Here is a 26,824-nt window from a genome sequence, read left to right as displayed (position 1 = left end):
TTGGTTCCCTTCCTGTTTACCCTGTATACCTCGGACTTTAGATACAACCTTCGAGTCACATCATCTGCAGAAATTCTCTGATGACTCAGCAATAGTTGGGTGTATAAAGGGAGGATAGGAGGATGAATACAGGGCCCTGGTGGAGGACTTTGTCTTACTGATGCTGAGCTGCAGATGATTCAGCTTGCTCCATTGGACAAAGGAGATGGTGATGGACTTTAGGATGACCAAGCCTGCATTGCTCCCTGTTGCTATTGATGGTGAAGACCTACAAGTACCTGGGGGTGCTGGATGATAGACTTCAGTGAAACATCAACACAGATAGCATGTACAAAAAGGGTCAATGTCGCCTCTATTTCCTGAGGAGACTGAGATCCCTTGGACTATGCAGGCCTCTCTTTTAATGTTTTACCAGTCTGTTGTCGTCAGAACAATCTTCTATGTGGTGGTGTGCTGGTGCACTGGAATCAACACTGGTGATCCCAACAGCCTCAATAAACCGATTAGAAAGGTTAGCTCTGTTATAGGAAACAAACAGGACACACTGGAGGCTGTGGTAGAACAAAGGACTCTACATAAACTCCTGGCAATTCTGGACCATGTTTCTCACTCTCCATGTGCCACCTTGGCTGAACAGAGAAGCACTTTTAGTAACAGACTAAGACAATATACACTGCTCCAAAGAACGCTATATGAGGTCATTCTTACCCTCAGCCATTAGGCTCTATAATGACCCTAATTGTTCCACTTGTTCCTGTCCCACATAACTCATATCTACATACGCCGACTCTTTTATCCCCCACTAGCTCAGCCCCTTCCTACCAAAATCCATGACACTTCACAAGCTCTGGATCTTTTCAATGGATTTCAGGTTCCCTGGCCTAAGCATCTTATTTTCGCTTTGGATGTCCAGTCCCTATCCACCTCCACCCCCACCAGGAAGGCCTCAAAGCTCTCGGTTTCTTTCTGGACACCAGACCCAACCAGTTCCCCATCACCACCACTTTCCTCCACCTAGTAGAACTTGTCTACACACTTTATTTCTCCTTTGGTCCATCCCACTTCCTTCAGCAAAAGGTGTAGCCATGGGCACACACATGGGTGCTAGCTATGGTTGTCTGTCTGTCGGCTACATGGAATAGTCTATATGCCAAGCCTACACTGGTGTCACTCCCCAACTTTCCCTATGCAACATCAATGACTGCATTGATGCTGCTTTCTGCACCCATGTTGAGCTTGTGAACTTCATCAACTTTGCCTCCAACTTCCACCCTGCCCTCAAATTTACCTGGTCCATTTCTGACCACTCACTCCACTTTCTCAATCTCATTGTCTCTATCTCTGGAGACGGTTCATCTACTGATGTCTATTATGAACCCACAGACTCTCACAGCTACCTGGACTATAGTTCTTCCCACCCTGCTACTTGTAAAAACACCATCCCCTTCTCTCAATTCCTCTGTCTCCGCCGCATCTGCTCTCAAGATGAGACTTTCCATTCTAGAACAAAGATGTCCTCTTTTTTTTCAAAGGAAGGGCTTCCTGTCCTCCACCATCAAACCTCAACCACATCTCTTCCATTTGTTATGTGCCCCTGGGGTTCATAGTTTCTGTGGACTGTCACTTTAAAAAACCGAGATAATTGAGACTGACTTTTGCACTGTTCGATTTCTGCTGACTGTAGAATTGTTGGTTTGCTATGGTGAGCAGCGATTGTTTATACCAGTGGCAGCTTGTTTTGAATAAGCAAGGTCAGATGATCCTCCAACAGACACACAGTTCGAGTCAAGATGGTTTCAGTCAATGGAAGACACCAGTGAGTCGGTCGCTGGTTTAAACTTTCAGTAGCCCAAAGGGGTGAGTTAAGATCGATGCAGAGTATTGATAAATGACTCTCACAAGTTCTGCAACTAGAACAAGTTTGCAGGAAGAGAAGAGAGGAGAGGAAGGTTTGGAACAGAAGAAACCTAGTGACAAAGAATTCACTGTTTGGACTCTCTCTCGAAGTAGCCCGTTAGGGTGAGTTTGTTTCCATTCGGCTACAAAACTATGATTGTCACTTAGGAGTGGGTTCTCTGGTGAGGGGGAAACCTTTGTGAATGCCATGTGTGTGTTTACCCTTTGTCTGGGTGTGGTAGTTCACCCTGGCACCCCTGTGGCAAATCACTGTTGGAGTTATTTTGTATGTCGTGGAACTGAATAAGTGGCTATCATGTTGTGTGTGATTGGGGTAACCTTGTGGAATTTACCGGTGTGTCGACCCTTGCCTGGGTGGTGGTTCCGTTGAAGATAGACCTCTTTGTGATAAGCTACTGTTGGTGATAATCCATACGTGGATTCTATTTGAGTATCCTGTGGCCGCCACTTTGAGCTGTCCCGTCGCTGAACTCGGGTGTGGTACCACTTGTGTAGGAAGGATATTCGTTGAAGATCACTGTCGGTGAAACTTCGAGTGTGGAGTGGAACGACTTCGGAGATAAAACCTATTGCATTGTTATTTTGTATTGCTGTCTTGGAATCTGTGGAATATCAATGTAATTGCCTTCTCACAATATACACCTTTGGATTACAAATCTCTCTCTCTCTCTCTCTCTCTCTTACCAACAACAGCAACCTCGTGCATTGAACTGAACTTTCTCACATACCATTGTAAGACTGTATCATTTACCACCTAAGCTTGAATGAGTTTGGGAAATATATACTCACACCTATATATGCCTAACACTGTTAATCCTTGATTTATCTGGTTTTAAGTTTACTATTATTGGTAGATACTAATAAAATAGTTTTTGTAACTGAAATACCAGTCTCCAGGTGTGTTCCATTTCTGCTGGTTCTTTTAACCCGTTACGAACGTCTGCTCTTACCCCATCCTCCCACTACCCTACCAGGGATAGGGTTCCTCTTGCCCTCACCTGCCACCCTACCAACCTCCTGCACATAATTTGTCAGGAATTTCCACCATTTTCAATGGGATCCCATTACCAAACACATCTTTCCCTCCACCTACTTCCTGCTTTCGCAGGGATCGCTCCCCACACAACTCCCTTGTCTATTCGTCTCTCCCCACTGATCTCCCTCCTGCACTTATCCTTGCAAACGAAACAAGTGCTACACCTGCCCCAATACCTCCTCCTTCACCACCATTCAGGACCCTGAACAGTCCCTTCCAGGTGAGGCAACACTTCACCTGTGATCTGTTGTAGTCACATACTGTGTCTGGTGCTCCCAGAGTGGCCTCCTGTATATCGGTGAGACCCAACGAGATCCTGTATATTGGGAGAGCATTTTGCCAAGCACCTACACTCCGTCTGTGAGAAGAAGCAGGATGTCCCAGTGGCCACCCATTTTAATCCCACTTTCCATTTGATACATCTATCCATTGTCTCTTCTACTGTGTGATGAGGCCACACTCAGGTTGCAGGAGCAACACTTTGTATTCATCTAGGTAGCCTCCAACTTGATGGCATGAACATCGATTTCTCAAACTTCCAGTAATGGCCCCCATCCCCTTTTCCCCCCTCTCCTTGCTTGCCCATTACCTCCCTCTGGTGCTCCTCCCCCTTTTCTTTCTTCTACAGCTTTCTGTCTTCTCATATCAAACTCCCCCTTCTCCAGCCCTGTATCACTTTGACCAATCAACTTCCAGCTCTTTAGATCATCCCTCCCCTTCCCAGTTTTACCTATCACTTTGTATTTCTCTCCCTACCCCCACCTTTTAAATCTACTCATCTTTTTTCTCCAGTCCTGCCAAAGGGTCTCAGCCCAAAATGTCAACTGTACTCTTTTCCATAGATGCTGCCTGGCCTGCTGAGTTACTCTAGTATTTTGTGTGCATTGTTTGGATTTCCAGCATCTGTAGATTTTCTCTTGTTTGTGTTTAAATGGTGTACTCAATAACAATGAGAAGTACAACTGTCTGCGTGTTATTAGTTTATGCAGATTGTGTTTGTCTATTATTCTGAGTTGGATGATCAGACCACATTTTATGCTTAATTAATACAAAAAATTAGGTAATAGCAAATGTTCACAAACTTCTTCTTGCAACGGTATGTCACCATATATAACCCAGGGATTCATTTTCTTGTGGGCAAACTCACTCAATCTATAGAATAATGACCTTAACAGAATCAATGAAAGACCACCCAACTAGGCCATTTAGCCAGTGCAGAGAAGACAACAAACTGTGCAAACACAAAAAGAAATAGTAATAAATATAAGCAATAAATAATATATAAATAAATAATAATATAATATAATAATATAAGCAATAAATATCAGGAACATGAAATGAAGAGTCCTTGAAAGTAAATCTATTGGTTGTGGGAACATTTCAGTGATGGGACAAGTGAAGTTGAGTTTATTCCTTTTGGTTCAAGATCCTGAGGGGTAGTTGATGTTCCTGAACCTGGTGGGATGAACCCTGAGGCTCTTGTACCTTCTTTCTGATGGCAGCAGTGAGAAGAAAGCATGTTGTGAGTGTAGCGGTCTCTGATGTTGTATGTTGCTTTCTTGTGACAGCTGTTTTATGTAGATGCGCTTGATGTTTGGAAGGGCTTTACTCATGATGGACTGGGTCGTATACACTAATTTTTGTACCATTTGAGGACACTGGTGTTTCCATACAGGCTGTGATGCAGGCAGTCAACTGTACATCTATAATGGTTTGACAAGGTTTCGGATGTCATGCCGAACTCCGCAGACTCTACAAAAAGTAGAGGCGTTGCTATGACTTATGTGCTGGGCACAGGACAGGTCCTCTGAAATAATAATGCCTAGGAATTTAAGGTTGATGACCCTCTTCACCTCTGACAAGGACTGGTTCATGGACCTCGCGTTAACTTCTGAAATCTATCATCAGCACTTTGAACTTACTGGCATTGAGTAAGAGGTTGTTGTTATAACACCATTCAGCCAGGTTTTCAATCTCCCTCCTATATGCAGTTCTCTATGCCATGGGGATTCACCAGGATGTTGCCAGGATTGATGAATTTCAGTTTTGAGGAAAGACTGGATAAATGGGCTTTATCAAATTGTCCCACATTTTCCTCAGCTCCAGGGAAAACAGAGGTACATAAAATGATGAGGGGATTATATAGGACAGATAATGCAAATCTTTCTCTTGACCTACAGTGCCTATAAAAAGTATTCACCACATGCCCCCCAGAAGTTTTCATGTTTTATAGTTTTACAACATTGAGTCAAAGTGGATTTAGTTTGGCTTTTTTGACATGAATCAACAGAAAAAGTCTCTTCCATGAGAAAGTGAAAATAGATCTCTACAAAGTGATCCAAATTAATGACAAATATAAAACCCAAAATAACTGATTGCATAAGTATTCACCCCCTTCAAGTCGGTATTTAGTAGATGCATTCTTGGCAGCAATTACAGCCTTGCGTCTGTCTGGATAGGTCTCTAGATTGCACATCTAGACCCTACAATTTTTCTCCATTCTTCTTTATAAAACTGCTCAAACTCTGTCAGACTGCATGGGGATCATGCGTAAACAACCCTTTTCAATTCCAGCCACAAATTCTCAATTAAGTTGAGATCACTCTAATACATCAGCTTCGTTCTTTTTAAGCCAATCCTGTGTAGCTTTGGCGTTATGCTTGGGGTCATTGTTTTGCTGGAAAACAAATCTTCTAAGTTGCAGCTCTCTTGCAGACTGCATCAGGTTTTCTTCCAGGATTTCCTTGTGTTGTGCTGCATTTATTTTACCCTCTACCTTCACAAGCCCTCCAGGGCCTGCTGCAGTGAAGCATCCCTACAGTGTGATGCAGTCACCACCATGCTTCACGATAGGGATGGTGTGTGGTATTTGACTTATGCCAAATACAGCATTTAGTCTGATGGCCAAAAAGCTCAATTTTGGTTTCAACAGACCATAGAAACTTCTTCCAGCTGACTTCTGAGTCTCCCACATGCCTTCTGGCAAACACTAGCTGAGATTTCATGTGAGTTTTTTTCAACAGTGGCTTTCTCTTTGCCACTCTCCCATAAAGCTGTGACTGGTAAAGCACCCAGGCAAAAGTTGTTGTATGCGCAGTCTCTCCCAACTCAGCCACTTGTAACTCCTCCAGAGTTGTCACAGCTCCTTTGGTGACATCCCTCACTAGTCCCCTCTTTTCATGGTCACTTTCTGCTCTCAGCAGATTTACGGCTGTGCCATATTCTTTCCATTTCTTGATGATTGACTTAACTGTACTCCATGGGATATTCAGTGACTTGGAAATGTTCTTGTATTCATTTCCTGAATTATGCTTTTCAACAATCTTTTTGTGGAATTGCTTGGAGTGTTGTTTTGTCTCCATGGTGTAGTTTTTACCAGGATCCTGACTCACCAGCAGTGGGACCTTCCAGACACAGGTGCATTTTTACTCCAATCAACTGAAACACCTAGACTGCAACACAGGTCTCCAAAACAGCTCTCAACTTAACTAACTACGTGACTTCTAAAACCAATTTTATGCACCAGTGTCAATTTGGTGTGTCACATTAAAGAGGGGGGTGGGGTGGGGGAGTGTGAATACCTTTGCAATCAATTATTTTGTGTTTTATATTTGTAATTAATTTAGATCACTTTGTAGATTCTTTTTCTGCTTATCAGTGTCAAAAAAGCAAAACTAAGACCACTGTGACTCAATGTTATAAAACAATAAAACATGATAACTTCCAAGGGGGGGGGGGGGATGAATATGTTTTATAGGCAGTGGAGGCATCTAAAACAAGAGGGTACAAGCATAAGTGAGGAATAGGTGGTTTTGAGGAAATTTTTTCCCCGCCTTCCTGCCCCAAGTCTGGTGGAACCTGGAAGGTACTGCTGAGGTATTTGAGAAGAATTTATAAAAACAGTTTAATTGCAAACATACAAATTACTACAATCCAAATCTAAAAAAGCAGAATAAGTACAATGATCACCAACGGACATGGTAGGCTGAGGATACCGTTCCTGTGCAAAGCTGTCTCTGAAGTATCTGCAGATAATTAAAATGGTAAATGGAAAACCCTACTCTGCTTTTGGCCCGATCTCCACTCTGACTTACAGTGATGTCTACATTCAGAAGAGTTATATCTCAATCTGTTTTGGCTTTTTTTTTGGCATTCATTGCTCTCTGTATATTACAGAGTCCAACAAAGTTGCTGGACACTAGCATTCGTAAACATGCAGATTTGGCTAAAGCAGATTAGGTTGTTTTTACCACCAGCACATACTTAAGATTCAACTCTTGTGCTCATATGCAAGACTCTACTATTCTCGAGAATGGGCTCTCCTCTGATTTCACACTACCATTCTGAAATAAATGTGGCAGAATAATGGGGCATTGTGGGACCACTCGGTTCTACCTGCAGCCTACCACTTTCACCAACAGCAAGTAGCATTCTTCTTGCCCAGTCACAACAGCACAAAATTGAAAGCCAATGCAAGGATAAACTAAAGTACTGTGTACATGCACAGGGGAATGTGGGAAAGGGTGGGGAGAGCATTATTAGGCTGCCAAAGTTAGAACATAAAAGCAGTTAATAGCCTTCTAATAATTTTTGGGAGGGGAAATATTATCCTACTTGTGTGTTGATTTCTGATATTGAAGATATGTAGTTCCAAGTGTGACCATTTCCCAGTTGACCACAGGTGCATCTCACTGTTTTTAAGACATTTACCTCCCATGAAAAGAACAAGATTACCCTTTTTCACAACTACTATTCACTGCATTCCACATTGACCAAAGCTAAATGTTCTGCAACATCAGATGCTAGCCTTCCAAAAATAGGAGCATTCAAAAGTTATTGAAATTAAGATTTGTAGAATGAATCAAGAATGTGAACCATTTAGTAAATCTGATATAAGATTATAAACGTGTTGACAGTGAACCAACTATGTAAATGATTTACAAAGTCACAGAGGAAAATACAAAAATGTTTATGTGACATAATCAAAGGACATTCAATAGGCTTGTATTGGAAATCAAAACTGTATAGCTGAGCATCAAAAGCATTTTACATTAGGTAATAATTTTGAAATGAATTACAACAGAGCCCTGAAACACCCAGATTAAATTTTCTTGGAGGCAGCAATCAGAATGCTGGTAGTAGAAGAGGAAGAGGTGTGTAATTGGACTCTTCTCATTATCACAAAAGTTACTGCAAACTGACTGGACACACACCGTTCATATCTGTAACTTATATTTTTGTCCACCTCTGCAAGAAACTTTACAGCTTAATTTTTTCAGCCTTGATTGCTGTGGTATCTCTGGAATAAACATTAACAGCTCTGACAAGTATCAATTTCATCATTATTGCCCCTCTTTCTATTCTCCCTTTGTTCACTTCTACTTAAAGCTTCAGTATGCACAAGTTAAATGAAAGAGAATTTAACATATTTGTAACTGCAACAGACGTTAATTTAAATGTTTTTCTATGTCCACATTGGGCAGTGGGGTGGAGATGGAAGCCATCCTTTCCTTTGCAAGCCTGTGGGTCACCCTTGGGCAAGGTGTAGCACATGCCTAGACTTCTGATCATGGTTATGTGAAGCGATGGGAGCAAGTGGTGGATGGTCATAGGAGCAGCTGGTGCACATCACAAATCCTGGTGATGCAACCAAAGACACCAGGCAGATGATCTCTGAAGGGTATTGATAATGGCTGGGGTCACCCAGCTTGTAAAAACACTGCTCAGAAGGCGGCAAAGGCAAACCATTTCTGTAGAAAAATTTGCCAAGAACCATCCTGGTTGTGGATAGAGAAAAAAAAATAACAAGAGCATGAAGGAGGTCTTCCTCAAAGGCTCTCAGATTAATGACAGACAGAAATCCATGATCACCTACGTCATACGACACGGCACATAATGATGATGGTTATTATGATATTTATATAGACAGTAAAGTGAGAAACACATGCAAAGGGAATCTCAAAAAACAAATTAATTAGTTACAAACAAGCAGAGAATAGATCGTTTGTATTCATTATACAGCCCTGAGATTCGTCTCCGAACTGGGAGCCACAAAAGAACCAAGCCCCCCCCCCCACCCAAAAGAAAACCTGTAATAAATGCTCTCTTCTCCAAGGAACTAGGAAAAGTACTCACACAGTTCCAGAGCAGCAACATGCCAGTACCTGAACCAAGCAAAACAGCATCATGGGAGTATGGGAAGAGTTTATGGGAGAAAGAAACATCACCTAACCCAATGGCTGAGAGACCTACAAGCAAACCTCCCAGATGAAGAACCAGTCACCATCACAGCAGTGGACGTCCAGCAATGGGGAGACAGTATGAGGAACTGGTCATCACCAGGGCCTGACCTGGTCCACACCTACTGGCTGAAGAAAGTAACTGCATTACATACACGGCTGGCAGCTGAAATGAACCAGCTGCTTGAAGCAGGCTCCCACCCTATGTAACTTAGCTCAAGGAAGGACAGCATTCATAGTGAAGGATCTTTACAAAGGAGAAACACCATCAAACTCCCGGCCCATAACCTGCCTGTCAACAACCTGGAAACTCCTATCAGGCATCATTGCCACCAAGCTGAAGGAACATGTGTGTAAATTCCTGAGCCCTGCTCAGAGTGAGTTTGGTAATGGAACCAGAGGCTCCAAGCACCAACTACTGCTAGACAAAGCAGTCACGTGAGACTCCGAGACCAAGTGAACCAACCTAACACAGTCTGGATCGACTACCCAAAAGCATATGGCTCAATGCCACACATGTGGATCCTGGAATGCCTCTCTCTCTACAAGGTCAACAAGACACTAAGGACCTTCATCGAGAACTCAATGGATCACTGGAGGACAATGCTAGAAGTTAGCTCAAAGCCAACAGCACAGGTGACCATCAGATGTGGAACACACCAGGTGATGCACTATCCTACTGCTGTTCTGCAAAGGTTTAACCCCTCTCAGCCAGATCATCTCAGAGAGTGGGTATGGGTACAGGTTCAGGAGTGAAATGACCATCAGCCACCTCCTACACATGGATGACATCAAGCTGTATGCCAGAAATAAAAGAGACATTGATTCACTAATCCATTTGACAAGAAAGATTTCGGGGTGTCATTTGGACTGAAAAAGTGTAGCCAGATGGTTGTGAAAAGAGGTAAACTCATCAAGACTGAAAGAGTTGAGTTGCCTGAAGGTCACACATCAGATGTACAGGACAGCAACAAATACCTGGGGACCCTGCAGGCCAATGGAAGCCTCGATGAGGACACAAGGAAGGCTACAACATCCAAATACCCCCAAAGAGTGAGACAGGTCCTAGAAAGCCAGCTGAATGAGAACAAGATCAGAACCACCAACACTTTCTCCCTACCAGTCATCAGATACCCAGCCGCTACAGTGTGCTGGCCAAGGAATTAACTGGAAGCCACTAACATCAAGACCCGGAAGCTACAAACAATACATAGAGGATTCCATCCAAAGTCCTACTTGGAGTAACTGTACACCCGCGGAATAAAGGAGGACAGGTAGTTGGAAGTGTCAAAGCCACAGTCCTGGAATAAATTAGAAATATCCATTAGTGTGTCAGGAAGATGGACAGACAGCAGGCAGGGGACATGGAAATAGAAGTGAAGAAGCAGAGCCAGAGGACAAGCCTCCGCATGAGATGTACAACTGCCAGATAGCAGAGGTGGCTTACATAAATCAGTCCTATCAATGGCTGGAAATAGCAGGGCTGAGGCATAGCATACATGCACTGCTCATGGCTGCACAAGAACAGGCACTGAGCACAAGCAACAGAAGCAGGTGTCTATCACACCAGACAAGACCCAAGATGCAGAGTGTGAAAGGAATCTGCTGAAACCATCCAGCACATAGTAGCAGGGGGCGAGATGCAGGCAGGGACAACATACACTGAACAGGACTACCAAGTTGCAGGAATTGTGTACGGGAACATCTGTGCTGAGTATGGATTGGACACTCCCAAGTCCAAATGGGAAACACCTGAGAAGGTAGTGGAAAATAACAGAAGGACTTCCAAATACAGACTGATAATCAGGTACTGGGCAACCAACCCAGTCGTAGTAATTCTGGACAGGGAGCAGAAGAAAACAGTAATAGATGTGGCAATCGCAAATGACAGCAACTTCAGGAAGAAAGAATACAAGAAGCTGGAGAAATACCAGAGCTTGAAAGAGCAGATAGAAAGGATATGGAAGGTTAATGCCAGAGTAATGCTGGTGGTGGTAGGAGCACTTGGAGCTGTGACACCTGCACTGGGAGAGTGGCTCCAACAAATCCCAGGAAGATGTGAGACTGGGCCCAGAGAGCACACTACGAGGAACAAGGATCACTGTTCCATGACATGTATATAAAAATTGTCATAACACCCAATGTGCAATGAAAAGAAAACAGCCACAAGCAAATAGCAAATCTAAGCTGAAGAGATCTCCATAGTTCAATGCAGAGCCAAGTAAACGATATGGAGCAGTGACTGAACCTGCCTAGTACAGTATCTCGCCTCAGGCACCGGCACCCTGACCTTTTCAATCTGGCCCAGTGCTTAACTCTCCATCCAAACATCAGGTTCTTTTGCTTCGAGCAGTGACCTGAACCAGTCCGTACCTTACCTCACCACAGGACTCAACCCGCTGACATTTCCAATCTGGCTTGGTGCCCAAATCTCCACCCAAACAACAGTTTCTGACACTTGTATACGTCAGACTTCGCTGCCTTGATTCGACCTGTAAATCTCCATCTGAACATTGTGTTCAGTCATGTCGATGCACTCTGGGATTGGACCACAAGGCTTCAATTTGGCTTGTGCCCTACCTTTTACTCTCTTCCACACTCTAGGCAACAGGGCTGCAAACCCACCTTGCCTCAATTCTGCCACATCAAATTGACTCCAAGTCCAAAGGAGAGTTATAGACTATTACTTGTGATGATAGTTTTCCAGAAAAAGTGTGGTTAACAAATTATTTAGTTGCTATCCTTGTTTTGCTCAGCTAGAAGTTGCTGAGGGTCACCAGCACTGTCTTAAACCAGAAGTTCCCTCTTTAGGCTTTTTAAAAAAGGGATCAAGTTAACCGGCTATAATTGAATACCCCAAGAACTGGGGAAGTAGAAAGGTACAACATCACAAAAGTGCATTGCTATTTGCTAAAAGATCGATGCATCAATTGTTTAATTCATCCAGCCTTGACTACGTTGATTTTGATTTTTAAAAAATGATACATTGCCCATGAAACCAATCAAAACATATCAATCCTATTCAATGAATGCTAATAAATATTAATAAAGAGCTGGTTTGGCATTGTCAGATTATGCTGTATTTTTCCAATAATCAATATGACAAATAAATAGACCAGAGTTTCTGTCAATCTCAAATAACTACCTATTTGAATAAACTAAAACTGAATGGATTCCCACCATTCAACCATTAAAGACAAGCACTTGGTTTTGAACACTTCCGGTTCCCATTTCTTTCCATTTTACCTTTTCTTCTGAAGAGATTGTGAGCATATCACTGGCTATCAAACCGCATACTTGATCTATACCAAGGTTGAGGAATTCCTCTCCTAGCACAACCTCCGAGAAGTGCTGCTCTGTTCAAAGAAAAACAAAGGAAAAAGATAAAAAGGTTATTCTCCATGGTACTTTAGTTTCAGAAAAGTAAGACCTTCTTTAAACTGTGATTATCTCGACGGAACCAAATACTTGTAAGGACTCCTCAGACAAGTGTGAGAGGTGTGTGTGTGTGAGAGAGGTGTGTGTGTGTGTGTGTGAGAGAGGTGTGGGTGTGTGTGTGTGAGAGAGGTGTGGGTGTGTGTGTGTGTGTGTGTGTGTGTGTGTGTGTGTGTGTGTGTGTGTGTGTGTGTGTGTGTGTGTGTGTGTGTGTGTGTGTGTGTGTGTGACAAGTGTGTGTGTGTGTGTGACAAGTGTGTGTCAAGCACTTGTCCTTGCTCTCTGCTTTAACTGAGATTGAGAAATAGCATGCTAAAGGATGTTTAAGAACATTTCAAAGCTGTTTCAAAGAATGTGTACATACTACCTTTTCCTAATTACATTCATTTAAAAAAAAGGTTTGTGCCAGGAAATGAAAGTAATGCATTAAGTCCTTGAAACCTCAATTTTAATAAGATCTGTAATTACACACAGCTTTGAACTTTTACTACCACACTCCAAGATGGAGTACAACTTGACACGGTACTTCCTTCGTTCAGCCAGCTCTAATACATCAGATTTCCCGGGGTGGGGGGGGAGTACTCAAATATACTTTGTTCATTATAGCATTTTGATAGCAGTTGTTTTGTTCACCTCAATCACACAGAGGGGAGGGAGGAGGGTGAGGTGGTGGGGAATTCAACCGAGCAATGGGTCTTCAGGCAATTCAGTGGCAAGAAGATGCAAATAAATGACAATGATTTCCATTTTTAAATCAATATTAATATACCAAAAATATCCAAAGCATTTCCAAAAAGCATTAGTCAACAAAAAAAAAATATGAAACATAAGGGCATATTAGAATTGATGATCCAAACCTTAGTCAAAGGCAATTTAAAGGCAGATAAAGGTGACTGCTTTTAATGTAGGAGTCAGATCTTACTGTAGCTCCTTTGCAATTAAAGTGGAAATTTACTCATAGTCAAGATCCAACTTGGAATACCAGCACCTCTAAGGGTTATAGCACTGCCAGATGTTTCAACGATGCTGAAGGAACAGCAGTAAAATGATCTGAAAAAAGGTGAGAATTTCAAAATGCATTGTTTTTATTTGGGATCCAATGTAGGCTAGCAGCATCAAATGACAACAAAAAGGGAACCTGATGTGTTCCAAAGACAGGCAGCAGAGACTGGGGCGGGTTTATGGCATGTACAGTAAGAGTTCAAGTCCACATGGAAAATATACATTCACAAGAGCACCAGTAGTACATGCGATGTGGGAGGAGCAGGGTCACACGAGGTCACAGATAAACTTAGCAAGAATGAAAGCTCACCAAGGGGTCAAATCCAACAAACCATCTGCTTTACATTGAAGACCACTGCAGGAATGACAACACTTGCACCCTTCTTTAAGTATGACATTTAATGTGATTTTATTTATGTATTGGATACAGCACAGAATAGGCCTTTCAAGCCACACCACCCAGCAGCCCCCGATTTAGTCCTAGCCTAATCATGGGACAATTTACAATGAACAATTAACCTACCAAATTGGTGTGTCTTTGGAGAAAACCAGAGCACCCAGAGGAAACCCACACAGAACACACAAGCTCCTGACAGACAATGGCAGGGACTGAACCCGGGTCACCAGTATTGTCAAACGCTGCGCTAACCACTACACCACCACTTCTTAATTATCTGATTTGTGGTATTATTCATTAAGAAGCAGATGCTTAGAGTTTCATTCTTGCCCAATGCAACAATGTCGTCCGTCAATAAAATTGTGCTCCAGTCGCTGAATGCTACACCATCTTGATCTTGCCCTCTGAGTATCAATCCTTCTTCCAGAGGGGAAATGATTCTCTAGGATAGCACAGTGGCAAAGCCACTGCCTCACAACTGCAGAGCTGTGTTCATCCGCAGCTGTGCAGAATTTGCACACTCTCCTTAACCACATGAATTTCTCTTGACTGCTCCAGCTTCCTTCCGCATCCTAAAGATCAGAGGGTTAGCAGATAAATTGGTCTCCACAAATTTCCCCTAGTTTGTAGTGTTACGTCCGTGGCCCCTTCCTTTTTGAGAATCGCAGGATCGCTATTGATTCGAGTCAGGAGACCCAGGAAATGAGAGAAAGACATGCAGAATCCACAAAGAGTTTGGAATGTGTCCTGGCCTCCGAAAGGCGGAGCCATTGATAATGGCTATTGTCTCTTGGAGATGGAATTGTGTATTGAATACTGTACTATGCATCGAAGCCCCCCCAGGCAATGAACCGAAGGGCGGGGTTGGTGGAGGGATTGCACCATCCTAACCTGATTGACATCTGAGACCCTGAGAGTCAGGATAAAAGAGGGTCTGTGGGAACAGCCCCTTCAGACGCACCAGAAGAAATGCTAGCGATCCCGTAATAGTGAAAGCCGGTGGGAAGGTCACATGCATCCGTTTCCATTTGCCCCAGAATCAGTGGGTCTTTACCACGGAAGAACGGTTTTTAGCTAACAACAGGGAAATCAACTCCGCACGACTCTCGAAGGATTGACATCATAAAAGGAATGGGCAAGTTTTAACCCGTCTTTCTCTCCAACCAAAAAGCTGCAGCTTGAATGAACTAAAGTGACTTTTATATTTCCATCGGACAATACATTATCCCCTAGACAACGATAGAGCTATTCCTTATCGATTATTATTATACCCGCGCTTTTAGATTTAGTATTGACAACGTATATTATCTGTATGTATGCATTGATATTATTTTTGTGTATTTTTATCAATAAATACTGTTAAAAATAGTACCATCAGACTTCAACGGACCTCTCTATCTTTGCTGGTAAGTGACCCAGTTACGGGGTACGTAACAGTAGGCAAATGGTAGGATCTGGGGATGCTGATGAGAAAGTGGGTAGACTAAAGAGGCATTAATTCAGGATTAGTGTCAATGGGTTTTGATGGTTGGCATGGACTTCAGAAGAGAAAGGGCCTGCTATCTTTCCATAACTCTATGCTGGTTAAAATGCTGGCAAAACAGCATCAAGTTCAGCATTTGTGTTCAAAATGTGCTAAGCAATTTCTGATGTAGTCTTGTGATAACCATGTGGAGCCAGTGACTTTGTTAAATGCTTGTTCAATTAAGTAACACTTGAAGTGTTAATCTTCACCCACGGGAACATACACTAACAAAAACTGATCCAGGTGACAAGTAATCTAGTAAGGTAACTGCTTTAGGCATCACTAAACTGAACGAGCAATGCCTGTAAATCCACGTGCAACATTTCTTACTGCAGATGGCAAAGAACCGTAATCATAAATCCAGAGCAACAAACACAGAATGCTGGAGGAGCTCAGGTCAGGCAGCGTCCACAGAAATGAACAAGCATTTGACATTTCAGGCAGAGACCCTTTCTCAGGACTGGAAAGGAAGGAGGAAGACACCAGGATAAAAAGTAGAGGGGTGGGAAGGAGGATAGCTCGATGGGTGAAGCCCAGTGGGTTGGAAAGATAAGGGGCTGGAGAGGAGAGTGGACTAGAGGGGGGAGGTGAGAAGAGGTAAGAGACCTCTGGAGGCAGCGGAAGTCGCAGGGAATGACGTGTTGGGTGTGGCAGCTCATGGGGTGGTAGGTTAAGGTGGTGGGAAGATGGGGAGACTGCAGACGTCTGGGAAATGGAGGAGATGCGGGTGAGAGCAGCATCAATGGTGGAGGAAGGGAAAACCTGTTCTGTAAAGAATCACATCTTGTGAAAAGCTGCAGCATAAATGAAGGAATAGAGAAAAAGGAAGAGCATTGTTACAGAGATAGGGTGGAAAGAGGTATAGTCACTTAACTGTGGGAATCCGTAGATTTATAAAAGATGTCAGTCGACAGTTTGCCTCTGGAATGTAGGGTGTTGCTCCCTCCACCCTGAAGATGGCCTCAGTGCGGCACAAGAGGCAGCCCTGGATGGACATGTTGGAACAGGAACAGGAATGGGAATTAAAACGTTGGGCCACTGATAAGTTCCACTTTTGGCAAGTGGAGCAGCGGTGTTCGGTGTAGTGGCCCCCAGTAATGGGACAGGTCTCACCTGTGTAGAGGAGGCTACATTGGGAGCACCGGACACAACAGATGACTCAGTAGATCCATGGATGAAAGTGTTGCCTCACCTGAAAGGACTGTTTGGGGCTCTGAATGGAGGAGGGGAATGCGCAGCTTTAGCATTTGGGCCACTTGCAGGGATACAGGCCGGGGGGGGGAGATTAGTGGGGAGGGACAGATGGACAAAGGAATCACAGAGGGAGTGATCCCTGGGAAAAACGGAGAGTGGAGGGAGGTAAAGATGTGCAAGAGTTCCTTTGGAGATGGTGGAAGCTGTGCAGGATGTGGAGGCTCATGAGGTGGTAGGGAAGGACAAAAGGAATTCTATCGCTGTTAAGGTGGTGAGAAGATGGGGTGAGCACAAATACAGACAAGTGCAGCACGATGGTGGATGGAGAGAAACCCCGTTCTTTGATGCCCTGGAAAGAAAAGCCTCATCCTAGGAACAGATGCAGCAGAGACGGAGGAACTGAGAAAAGAAACATTTTAGTAGTAGACAGGGTAGGAAGAGGTACAGTCAAGAGAGCCTTGGGAATCAGTAGGTTTATATAAGATATTGGTTGGCAGTTTGTCTCCAGAGGTGGAGGCAGAGGGACCAAGATGAGAGAGAGGTGTCAGAAATGGACGAAGTAAATTTAAAGACAGGGTGCAAGTTGGAAACAAAGTGGATAAAATTGATGAGCTAGAGTGCACAAAGCAGCACCAACGCAGTCATCAATGTAGCACAGGAAGACTGGGGATCATTACCAGGGAAGGCTTGGAACATGGACAGTTCTAAGTAGCCAGCGAAATGGCAGGCTTAGCTGGGGCCATGCGGGTGCCTATGGCTACCCCTCGAGTCTGAAGGTAGTGGGAGGTGCCAAAAGAGAAATTGTTGAGAGGGAGGACCAGTTCTGCTGGATGGAGCAGGTAGTGGTGGAGGGGAACTCATTGGTTCTTATATTAAGAAAGAAGCAGAGAGCTTTAAGACCTTGATGAGGTATAGAAGGCTGGACATCCATGGCAGAAATGAGGTGGTCAGGGCCAGGGAATTGAAAGTTAATGAGGAGACTGGGAGCACCAAGAGTGTTGCGGATATAGTTGGGAAGGGTCTGAACCAAAAGGGATAGAATGGAGTCAAGAATTGTAATTCTGCTTATCACAAGTTTAACTTGCACATTCACTGCAAAGTCTGACATCTTTAAGAAATATCAGAAATGTATGATTCACAAGGAGGCTATTGAGCCCACCAATTGAAAAAGACCTACTCAGCATAATCACAGACAAGAGAAAATCTGCAAATGCTAGAAATCAAAGTAATGCACACAACATTTTAGAGGAACTCAGTCAACCAGGCAGCATCCATGGAAAGAAGTAAACAGTCCTGATGAAGGGTCTCGGCCCGAAACATCAACTGCTGTTTACTCTTTTCCGTAAATTGTGCCTGGCTGCCTGAGTTCCTCCAGCATTTTGTGTGTCACTCAACTTAATCCCAGATTCCAACACCAACCCAGTAGCCCTAGGGGTCGGAGTTCTTCAAATACACAAAGGGTTTCTGCGTCCAGGTCCTCAGTATTCTCCAGATGGAAACATTATTGTGCAATCCTATTTCTACAATTGGCTTTCAGCAACTACTTTGGGTTTTTTTTAAATCCAACTAAGGAAAATCCAGCCTTACTATAATTTTATATACTTCAATTAAATCTTCTTTCAACTTCTTGTCCTCCAAAGATATTTACTCTAATATCCGATCTTCCCTCATAGGTACAGCTTTCTGAACCAGCCAAAATTGTTGGCAAATCCAAACTGCACCAACCCCTAAAACCCTTCTGCATGCCCTTGTTAGGATATATAACAGATATTAAATTCAACAGCAGCCATTCTGAACATGGATTGTAGATTAAATTTAAAATGCAGTCCTGAACAAAAGCTTTCTTGGAGCTGTGACTGGAGTTGATTGAATACCAGGCAATCCTGATTAACATTCATTTGGGTGTCTAGTGTGGGAAACGAAGGTGGTGTGTGAAAAATGAGTCTTTCAAAGGAAACATCGTAACTGTAGTCGTCCTACTGTTACCTTTAATCTTTAGCATATAAAATGTCATGTAATATTGGGCTTTTTTCCTCTAAAAGTGTCTCACTTTGTTGAATAGATATTTCTGACAAATAATATCTTCTTGGGCTTTCAGCCAGGTATCGATATCGATTAAAAGGGACATTTCAATGACAAACTCTGCGGTCTTCTTCAGGGATGATACCTGGGCATGTCTGGTCTGGTAGTCATCCCTCCTGATTGGTTAGTCCTCATCCAATCAGGTTTCCACTCTCCCACTTTGCTTACAATCGAATTCTAATTCTTACTTAGAGTAAGACCTTTGTCTTTGTTAAAATTCTTTTCCTCTGGTTTTATTTTAATGGCTTCCTTTACCAAGTAGTCCCAAAAGACATTGGCGCAGCACAGCAGTTTTGTGCCAAAGTCAATCCGATGGCCACTGTGATTGCAGTCATCTGCTACTGCCACTTTCTTTGGGTAACGCGTGGATACAGCTCCTGTGCTCCTTGGTGCCAATTGCCACCGTGTCACCCATCTGGCCAATTCAACATTCGCAAGGAATCCTGTGAATGCCAGCCAACCCGACACCCAGGTCATCTTTGACCCTTAGAAGCTGTGACCAGAGCTTCCTTATGAGTTTGTGGATGGTATTAATCCAGTATCTCTTCAGGATCCTGGTGATCCTTCCCAGAAACAGTGGAAATATAGGGAAGACAGGCAGTAGCAACAGGTTCCGTTTGTTGTTAGGTTGTTCGGAAACTGGCATCAAGGAATTTGATTGTAAGCAAGGTGGGAGTGCGGAAACCTGACTGACTGAGGACTAACCAATCAGGAGGGATGAACCACAGGGGTATTAATACCACCAGACGAGACATGCCCAGGTATCACCTCTGGGAAGATGGCAGAGTTTGTCACTGAAATGTCAGTTATAACCAATACTTGTGCCCGGCTAGAAGCCCAAGAAGTGTTTATTTTCGTATACACCAGGAAAACATTAAATCCTTTTTCAAACATTCTGTACTTACTAGCTTCAGTATCTCTCAAGTGACTGCTCACATTACAACGCCCTCACCGCCCTTGGTTTGAAATCCATTCCTAACCTCAAGATTAATCCCTCCGTTGAAACCCCACAGCCCCAATTTCTCCTATCCGTGTTCATAGCTGTCAAATAGAGTAATTCCCTCCAGCTGTCAACATACTCATACCTCCATTGCTGAAGAACCAAATGCAAATTGGAAGAATAACATGTCTATTCAGTGCCTGTAATTTACAGCCCAATCTACATCCAATTTTCCCATTTCAGGTAATGCACACCAATGGTGTCATCTTCTCACACACATTCACCCAGCCAACTAGTTTTCATCTCTCTGTTCACCTTTCCCACCCCCACACCCTTTATTACTGACCATCCCACTCCCCATAATGACAATCTGTTCTCTTCTTGATGTAGCGTCTCAGTCTGAAATGTCAGCTTACTTCAAAGAGGCTGTTTTCTAGAGTTCTGGTCTTTGTTGAAGATTCCAGTGCATGAAACCTTTTGTCTTCACTTTTGTACCAACTTTCAATTCCAATCTTCCCCCTCCACTCCCAAGAAACATTGCTGGATCAATCTCCACTCCGCAACCTCAAACAGAAGTAGATTAATTCTCCTCTTTTGTACCTCCACTAGCAACGGCCTACTAGTACACATTTTTAGGCACACATTTTAAAAAGCTTTGATAACCAAATTATGTAACCCTAACAAAATGTAGATTGATATAAATATTTGTGATCTCATAAACGGGAAGGGAGAATCTGTCAATTAACCACATCTTTCAATTATTCATTTCCTACTCCTTCCCAAAGCATAAATTTAATGCTTTTATTCAGCATATGAATTTTAACATCTCCAAGTCATTTTGCAGAACAATTACATGCAGGGCAAAGCTCTGTCTATACCAAAATGCACCAACTCTTACTGCAAAGAACTATCTGCAACAGACACTAGCATGACACATTTTGCCAATGATCACATCAGCAGCCTGGCAACTTTATATGAAACCATTCACTCACTTTGGTTTACTGAATAATTAATACTTGCATGACCTACTCCCTTATGACAACATTAATATTTTGCATGTTCAGAATGCAAAATATTGAAATAGAATCAAAAAGCATTAGATCTTTTTTCAATATCAAATTATTTTAGAACATTTCATCTACTCCTCAATAAACCAGGATTTTGTTTAAGCATGGTGATAAATTACAGATTCCTTTCAGATACAGAAATTCTTGCCTCACTAAATCGTTTCCATGTGTATGTTCGGTGTATTACAAACACTTGGCTTTTCTTTTTGGACGTCAACACAAATAAATTGAATGATCTAACAAGGAAGACTGTATATAAAAAAAATTGAAAGATATCTGGACTAAGATTAGCCAGAGAATAATATGAAACTAAAAACAGCACTGGCTAACAAGGCAAGCAGTCGTGCAAAATAGAGATGATAATTGTGAGATGGTAGCATAGTAAATAAACTAACACATTCAGAAATCGGAGGAGTAATAATTTATCATGAACTAATTTAGAAATGCATCTAATGCATCTAGCTGACAAATGGAAAACTGCACCAAGCACAAGCTTTTCCTGCAATGTCTACTGTTGCCAAGGTGATAAGGGTAGGAGGTGGTTAAGGAGATTGGTGGTTGAAAAGATACATCTACAATAAACAACATTTATGCATGATGGAAGAGATGAGCTGTAGTGATACACTACTGCAAAAATAATTAAACCCATTTGCAGTTATTCCTATTTATAATAAACTATAACCTTTCAAAACTATTATTCCAAATAAAACAACTCGCCCTCATTTGCAGTCCTGAAATCAAATCAGAGCAACACACCACTTAAGTTTCCATTTACCACAGACTCATAATTGTACTTTATTCTCTCAAAGATAAAATAATCCTGTTGCTAGGCAATTTCTTATAACGCATTGCCAGTTGAAATCTCTCTCCCCTGCCACCAGTCTAGGGAACAGAGATTCATGTTAAACCAAGAAATTTGATTAGCAATTATTTGCAATTCAGAGATTATTCCTTTACAAATAAAAAAAAAGATACTATGGATCCTATAAAAGATCCATAAATTGATTGGGACAGTTTAAAATAAATCCACAGAAGGAAGATAGATTTACCATTAGGTCTTCCAGCAGAACAACCAATAAAGACAGCGCGCCCTCAGAGCTTCTTGCAGTGGGTCACTGAGTGACTACTAAAGTTACATGTTTGATTTCAAGTGACAGTAACCAGAAATCGAACATGCAGAATCAGGAGAAAGAATTGAATTGAAATGACTTTATTACTTACATCCTTCGCATACCTGAGTAAAAATCTTTACATTACCTCTCCATCTAAATATGCAATGTTGCAATTTACAGTAATTTGCATGTACAACAGGACAGTCAATATTCAACTATATTGGCGTGAATTAATCAGTCTGATTGGGGAACATATAATAGAAAAGACAACAGGTTATTTTATTGAATTTTCAATTTATGATTACAGTTGAACTGATAACTAAACTTTGCTTCTTCACACAGTCCTTGCATTCTCTGATATGTAGAAAAGCATAGAAGGTTCTTACATATCACAAGTTTAATTACTGGTCATGTACTGTGCTTAACATGAAATTAATCTTTTTTGGTCAGCACTTGCCTGCGTATGTGTTGGCTTGGTTCAGGAGTTCTGTGCAGGCATGCATATCCGCAAAAGCTCGAATTCCTAAACAATTAGTTGGATGAAGCTGGGACTCCAGAAAATCACAGCAGCTCTTTCTAACATCTTGTAACTGCAGCAGCCCTGCAGCTGGAAGCAACACCTGTAAAGGACAGTAATACACCTCAATCTGCCGTTACATGTCACAAGATACATTTAAATAACTGTAGGTTTTGACAGGGGGGAATCATACAGAGAGTGCTAAAAATAGACAATAAACACAGTTAAGATGAATACTGAATGACTTTCTTTCATGGATTTATATCTTAGGGAAGTGCAGAGATCATCTTGAAATTAACTATATTTTGTTTGAAATCTGCCAAGTCCACTCAATGTGCAATCATTAATCATCCGATTGTTTCTATACACAAGCTATGGGATAGCAGCACTTCAGAATTTCACACTCTCCCAGTCCTCCGTACCTCCTTCCATCATTGACTCAGACACTGAAACATTTATGATGGACTCAACATCTACAAGACAGAGGTCCTCCAGCAACCATCCCATGCCAAGTTCCATAGAAGTCCATGCCAAGTTCCAGGAATACAAAACATATCTCAGGAGCCACCTCTTGGCTGAAGCCTGGTTAATACACCAGTGTGGTCACTGCTCATTGAGGAAAAGGATGCTTGAAGACAGAGACAACACAATCCTCATGGCTGCAGTAAACATTTCATTCATCTTCTTCCAAGACCTGGAGTACCTGAAGGCACTTGAAAGAAAAGGCAAAAACCTTCATATAGGAATATTAATTTCCTTCAAATAGTGGAAATACCGGCCTGGGAGAGGCCAATATTCTCACTAATGAGGTCCTAATTACATTAAGTTGATTCCTTTGGGCATGGCATTTTATTAGCATGACTGATGTCAAACTCTAGAAATAGGCACACTATTCTAATTCAATAAAAGCTAGCGATTACCAGGCAGTCTTAAGAGGGAAAAAAGGATCTCCACCAAAATCTTTAGCTCATCAATGCTTAAAGTGGAGAAAAAGCACTCAAAACGCTTCAAGATTCAAGGGCCCATGCATCGCAAGCACACAGAGGCAGAAGCAATGACTCCCCTCAATAAAGAGTTTGCAGGTCGAACTGAGTACCCAGAAAGACATCAATGACATAGCAAGAGGTACTGAACAGTTCATCAAGTGGTGTTTCACAGTAGCTCCCCGTTACAAGGCAGCAAGCATTACAAATCACGAGGTCATAAGTGCAATTCACAGCCTGTGTTGCTGACTAATCATGGCCAGGCCAGAAAATTACAATACATTAATACCAGAACTGCAGTCCAGGGGTGAGAAACAAAGCAAAGTGGGCCCTTGTGTCCCAAATGCGAGAATAGTCATGCCATGTTGCCACATTTCCAAGTCTTGACTGGCCAAATATTTCTTTTTAACCAAAACACTGCAGGAAACAAACTTCTCACAGTTTAAAATTAAATCCAAATTTCACACAAATGTGTCACTGTAGATAATTTCATCGGGTAAATCTTAGAATCCACACTATTTTTCCTCTTCTGATTGATCTAGCAATATCTTCCATTGAAACTGCTGACAAATCACTCAAGCCAAGCTAGAAATTTTCTCCAGAGAAAATCCTGCTTTCAGCAGATGGAGAAAAGGGGAAGAGAAATTGCAGAAAAACATTTTTCTTCCAAAATACAACTTCCAATAGTCCTCTTCTGCCCCCTTGATTCAATCTTCAGCCCTGTCACACTTCATCTCCAGTAAATTGCCCCATTTTTCCCCATGAAACTGAGTTTTTACATTAGCATTTAGTTTCAAGAGTCATAAACAAATGGTTCAGTTAGTGAAAGGCACTAATGAACCAGACAGTGAGAAATACTTACACAAATTGTGACAATGGACTGAAATACAAAGTTATGTTTCAGGTTTTCATTAGTAATTTACAGATTATATTTCCACAAAGGTGTGTCTGGCCTGATAATCATTTCTAGCATGCTGTTATTTATTTATTTATTTATTGATTGATTGAAATGCAGCACAGAATAGAAACTTCCCAGCCCTTTGAGACACACCACCCAGCAACCCAACCCTCTCCCCCAATTTAATCCTCGTCTAATCACAGGACAATTTACAATGACCAATTAACCTGCCAACTGGTATGTCTTTGGACTGTGGGAGGAAACCAGAGCACGCGGAGGAAACCCACGCAGTCATGGGGAGAATGTACAGAATCCTGGCAGGCAGCAGTGGGATTTGAACCCGTGTCACTGGCACTGGAAAGCATTCTGTTAACCACTACACTACCGTGGCACCTCAGATGTTTTTCTTCCACATGTCCAGCACTCACAGCTCTTTCATGAGCTGTTGATTGTGCAGATCAAATAAAGAACTATGGAGTTTTCAGCCATGTTAATATCTCATATTTGCTGTAGCCTACAGCTGTGATCTTACAACACTTTATTCCTTCTGATCTAAACTTGAAGGCATCATTAAATTTGATGATAATTGTTTTACAGCGGTTGGTTGCATGCAATGACAGAACACTAACATCTCCACCATGTGCAAACATCGAGTCAGGTCACAGAATGATAGAGAAGAAACGAAGCAGGAACGGCCCAAAGGAGAGGACTTCTTTAAACATCTGTGCTACTTAACAACGGCAATTTGAGCTGCGACTTCAGTTTCCTCTTTGATCCCTATAACTTTGTTCTCAGAAAGTTCCTTTATATTCCAGCATCCAAACCTGTCTAAGTTAGAGAAGTGCAAAGAACAACAATCAAAGAAATTGATATTTATCTTAATATTAAGCAATTTAAATTGCACTTCAATATTCACCTCTCCTCCCCCCACATCTACCATGTCAAGTTCTCCAGTGTCCCACCTTTCAATTAGATCAACTGAACTCCACAGAGTACAGAATCATTCTGCTCAACCTTTCCTCATAAGGCAATTCCTGTACGCGAGGAATCAATCTAACAAACCCATACCAGACCATCTATAAAACAAGGAAAACCAAAATGTTTGCGGCTCTCCAGGTAGCTTCGCCAATTTCACATACAGCTGAACCAAGACCTCCTTCTCCTTTTCCATCAACTCTGTACAATAGAAGTCAAAGCCTCCATTACGTAATGCATCTGCACTACTGCATTTCTTGTACAAGGACAAAATACACTTAAGGTTTCATACCACATGCATTTTGTTCTGCATTTTTTTTCTACAGAACTTTATAACCTCTCAAAACCCATATTAAATTATATTTGCCAGATTTCATCAATTCTCCAACCTATGTTCTTTTTTTTTGAAAACTTATTTTTATTGCATTTTTAAGTAGTTACAAAGTATGAAAAAAAATGTATATAACCCTTCCCCCCTCCCCTTAACCCCTCCCCCCTAACTGCCCTATAGAAAAAAAAAGAGAAAGAAAGAAAGAGTGCCTGGTTGTTGGAAGATCTCCACATGCTCCATGGAATTCGTAATAACTTTAGTATATATATTTATTTATTTCCCCAAATATCCAACTGTTTCATCTTCAGAGCATCTATATATTTAGTCCTGTCTTTTTTTTTTCTGAAAGCTTTTTTTTATTGCATTTTTAAGTAGATACAAAGTAAAGTATGAAAAAAAGTATATAACCCTTCCCCCCTCCCCCCTAACTGCCCTATAGAAAAAAAGAGAAAGAAAGAGAAAAAAAAGAGTGCCTGGTTGTTGGAAGATCTCCACATGCTCCATGGAGTTCGTAATAACTTTAATATATATATTTATTTCTTTCCCCAAATAACCAATTGTTTCATCTTCAGAGCTCCAAATTTTCAGAAATGTTTCATATTTATCTCTTAAATTATAAGTAATTTTTTCTAATGGAATACAGCCATAGATTTCTTTCTTCCAAGAGTCTATACTTAAATATGTATCCGATTTCCAAGTAACTGCAATAGCTTTTTTGGCTACTGCCAGTGCAATTTTTATGAATTCTTTCTGATATTTATTTAGTTTGAGTTTCGGTTTTATCCCTTCAATATCACCTAGTAAGAGTAATAATTGGATTATGAGGAAATTGTGTTCCTGTAATTTGTTCCAGTAAAAGTCTTAAATTTGTCCAAAAAGGTTGAATTTTAGAGCAAGACATGTAGAATGTAAAAAAGTACCAATTTCCTGGTTACATCGGAAACACTGATCCGATAAATTTGGATTTAATTTATTTATTTTTTGTGGTGTAATATATAATTGATGTAGAAAATTATACTGCACTAATCTTAACCGAACATTTATTGTATTTGTCATACTATCAAGACATAGTCTTGACCAATTTTAATATTCAAATCACTTTCCCATTTTTGTCTTGACTTATGGACTCCTTGTTTAATTGCCTGTTTTTGAATCAAATTATACATACAAGATA

At 41.7% G+C, this 26,824-nt stretch overlaps 1 protein-coding gene across 6 annotated transcripts in view; it reads right to left on the bottom strand.

Annotated features, from left to right (window-relative positions):
- klhl2 (kelch-like family member 2) overlaps nt 1-26,824 on the bottom strand; it is a 172,229-nt gene that overhangs the window by 54,046 nt on the left and 91,359 nt on the right. For all 6 annotated transcript variants that reach the window (XM_059964854.1, XM_059964856.1, XM_059964857.1 and 3 more), the window contains 2 exons: nt 22,404-22,566; nt 12,439-12,548 (listed from right to left, as the gene is read on the bottom strand). In XM_059964854.1, the coding sequence (XP_059820837.1) occupies nt 12,439-12,548; nt 22,404-22,566 (273 nt within the window). The remainder of the gene's footprint in view (nt 1-12,438; nt 12,549-22,403; nt 22,567-26,824) is intronic.

Source organism: Hypanus sabinus, chromosome 3 (genome assembly GCF_030144855.1).
Source record: "Hypanus sabinus isolate sHypSab1 chromosome 3, sHypSab1.hap1, whole genome shotgun sequence".
Classification (NCBI taxonomy): Eukaryota; Metazoa; Chordata; class Chondrichthyes; order Myliobatiformes; family Dasyatidae; genus Hypanus; species Hypanus sabinus.
This window is presented reverse-complemented; position numbering and strand designations above follow the sequence as displayed.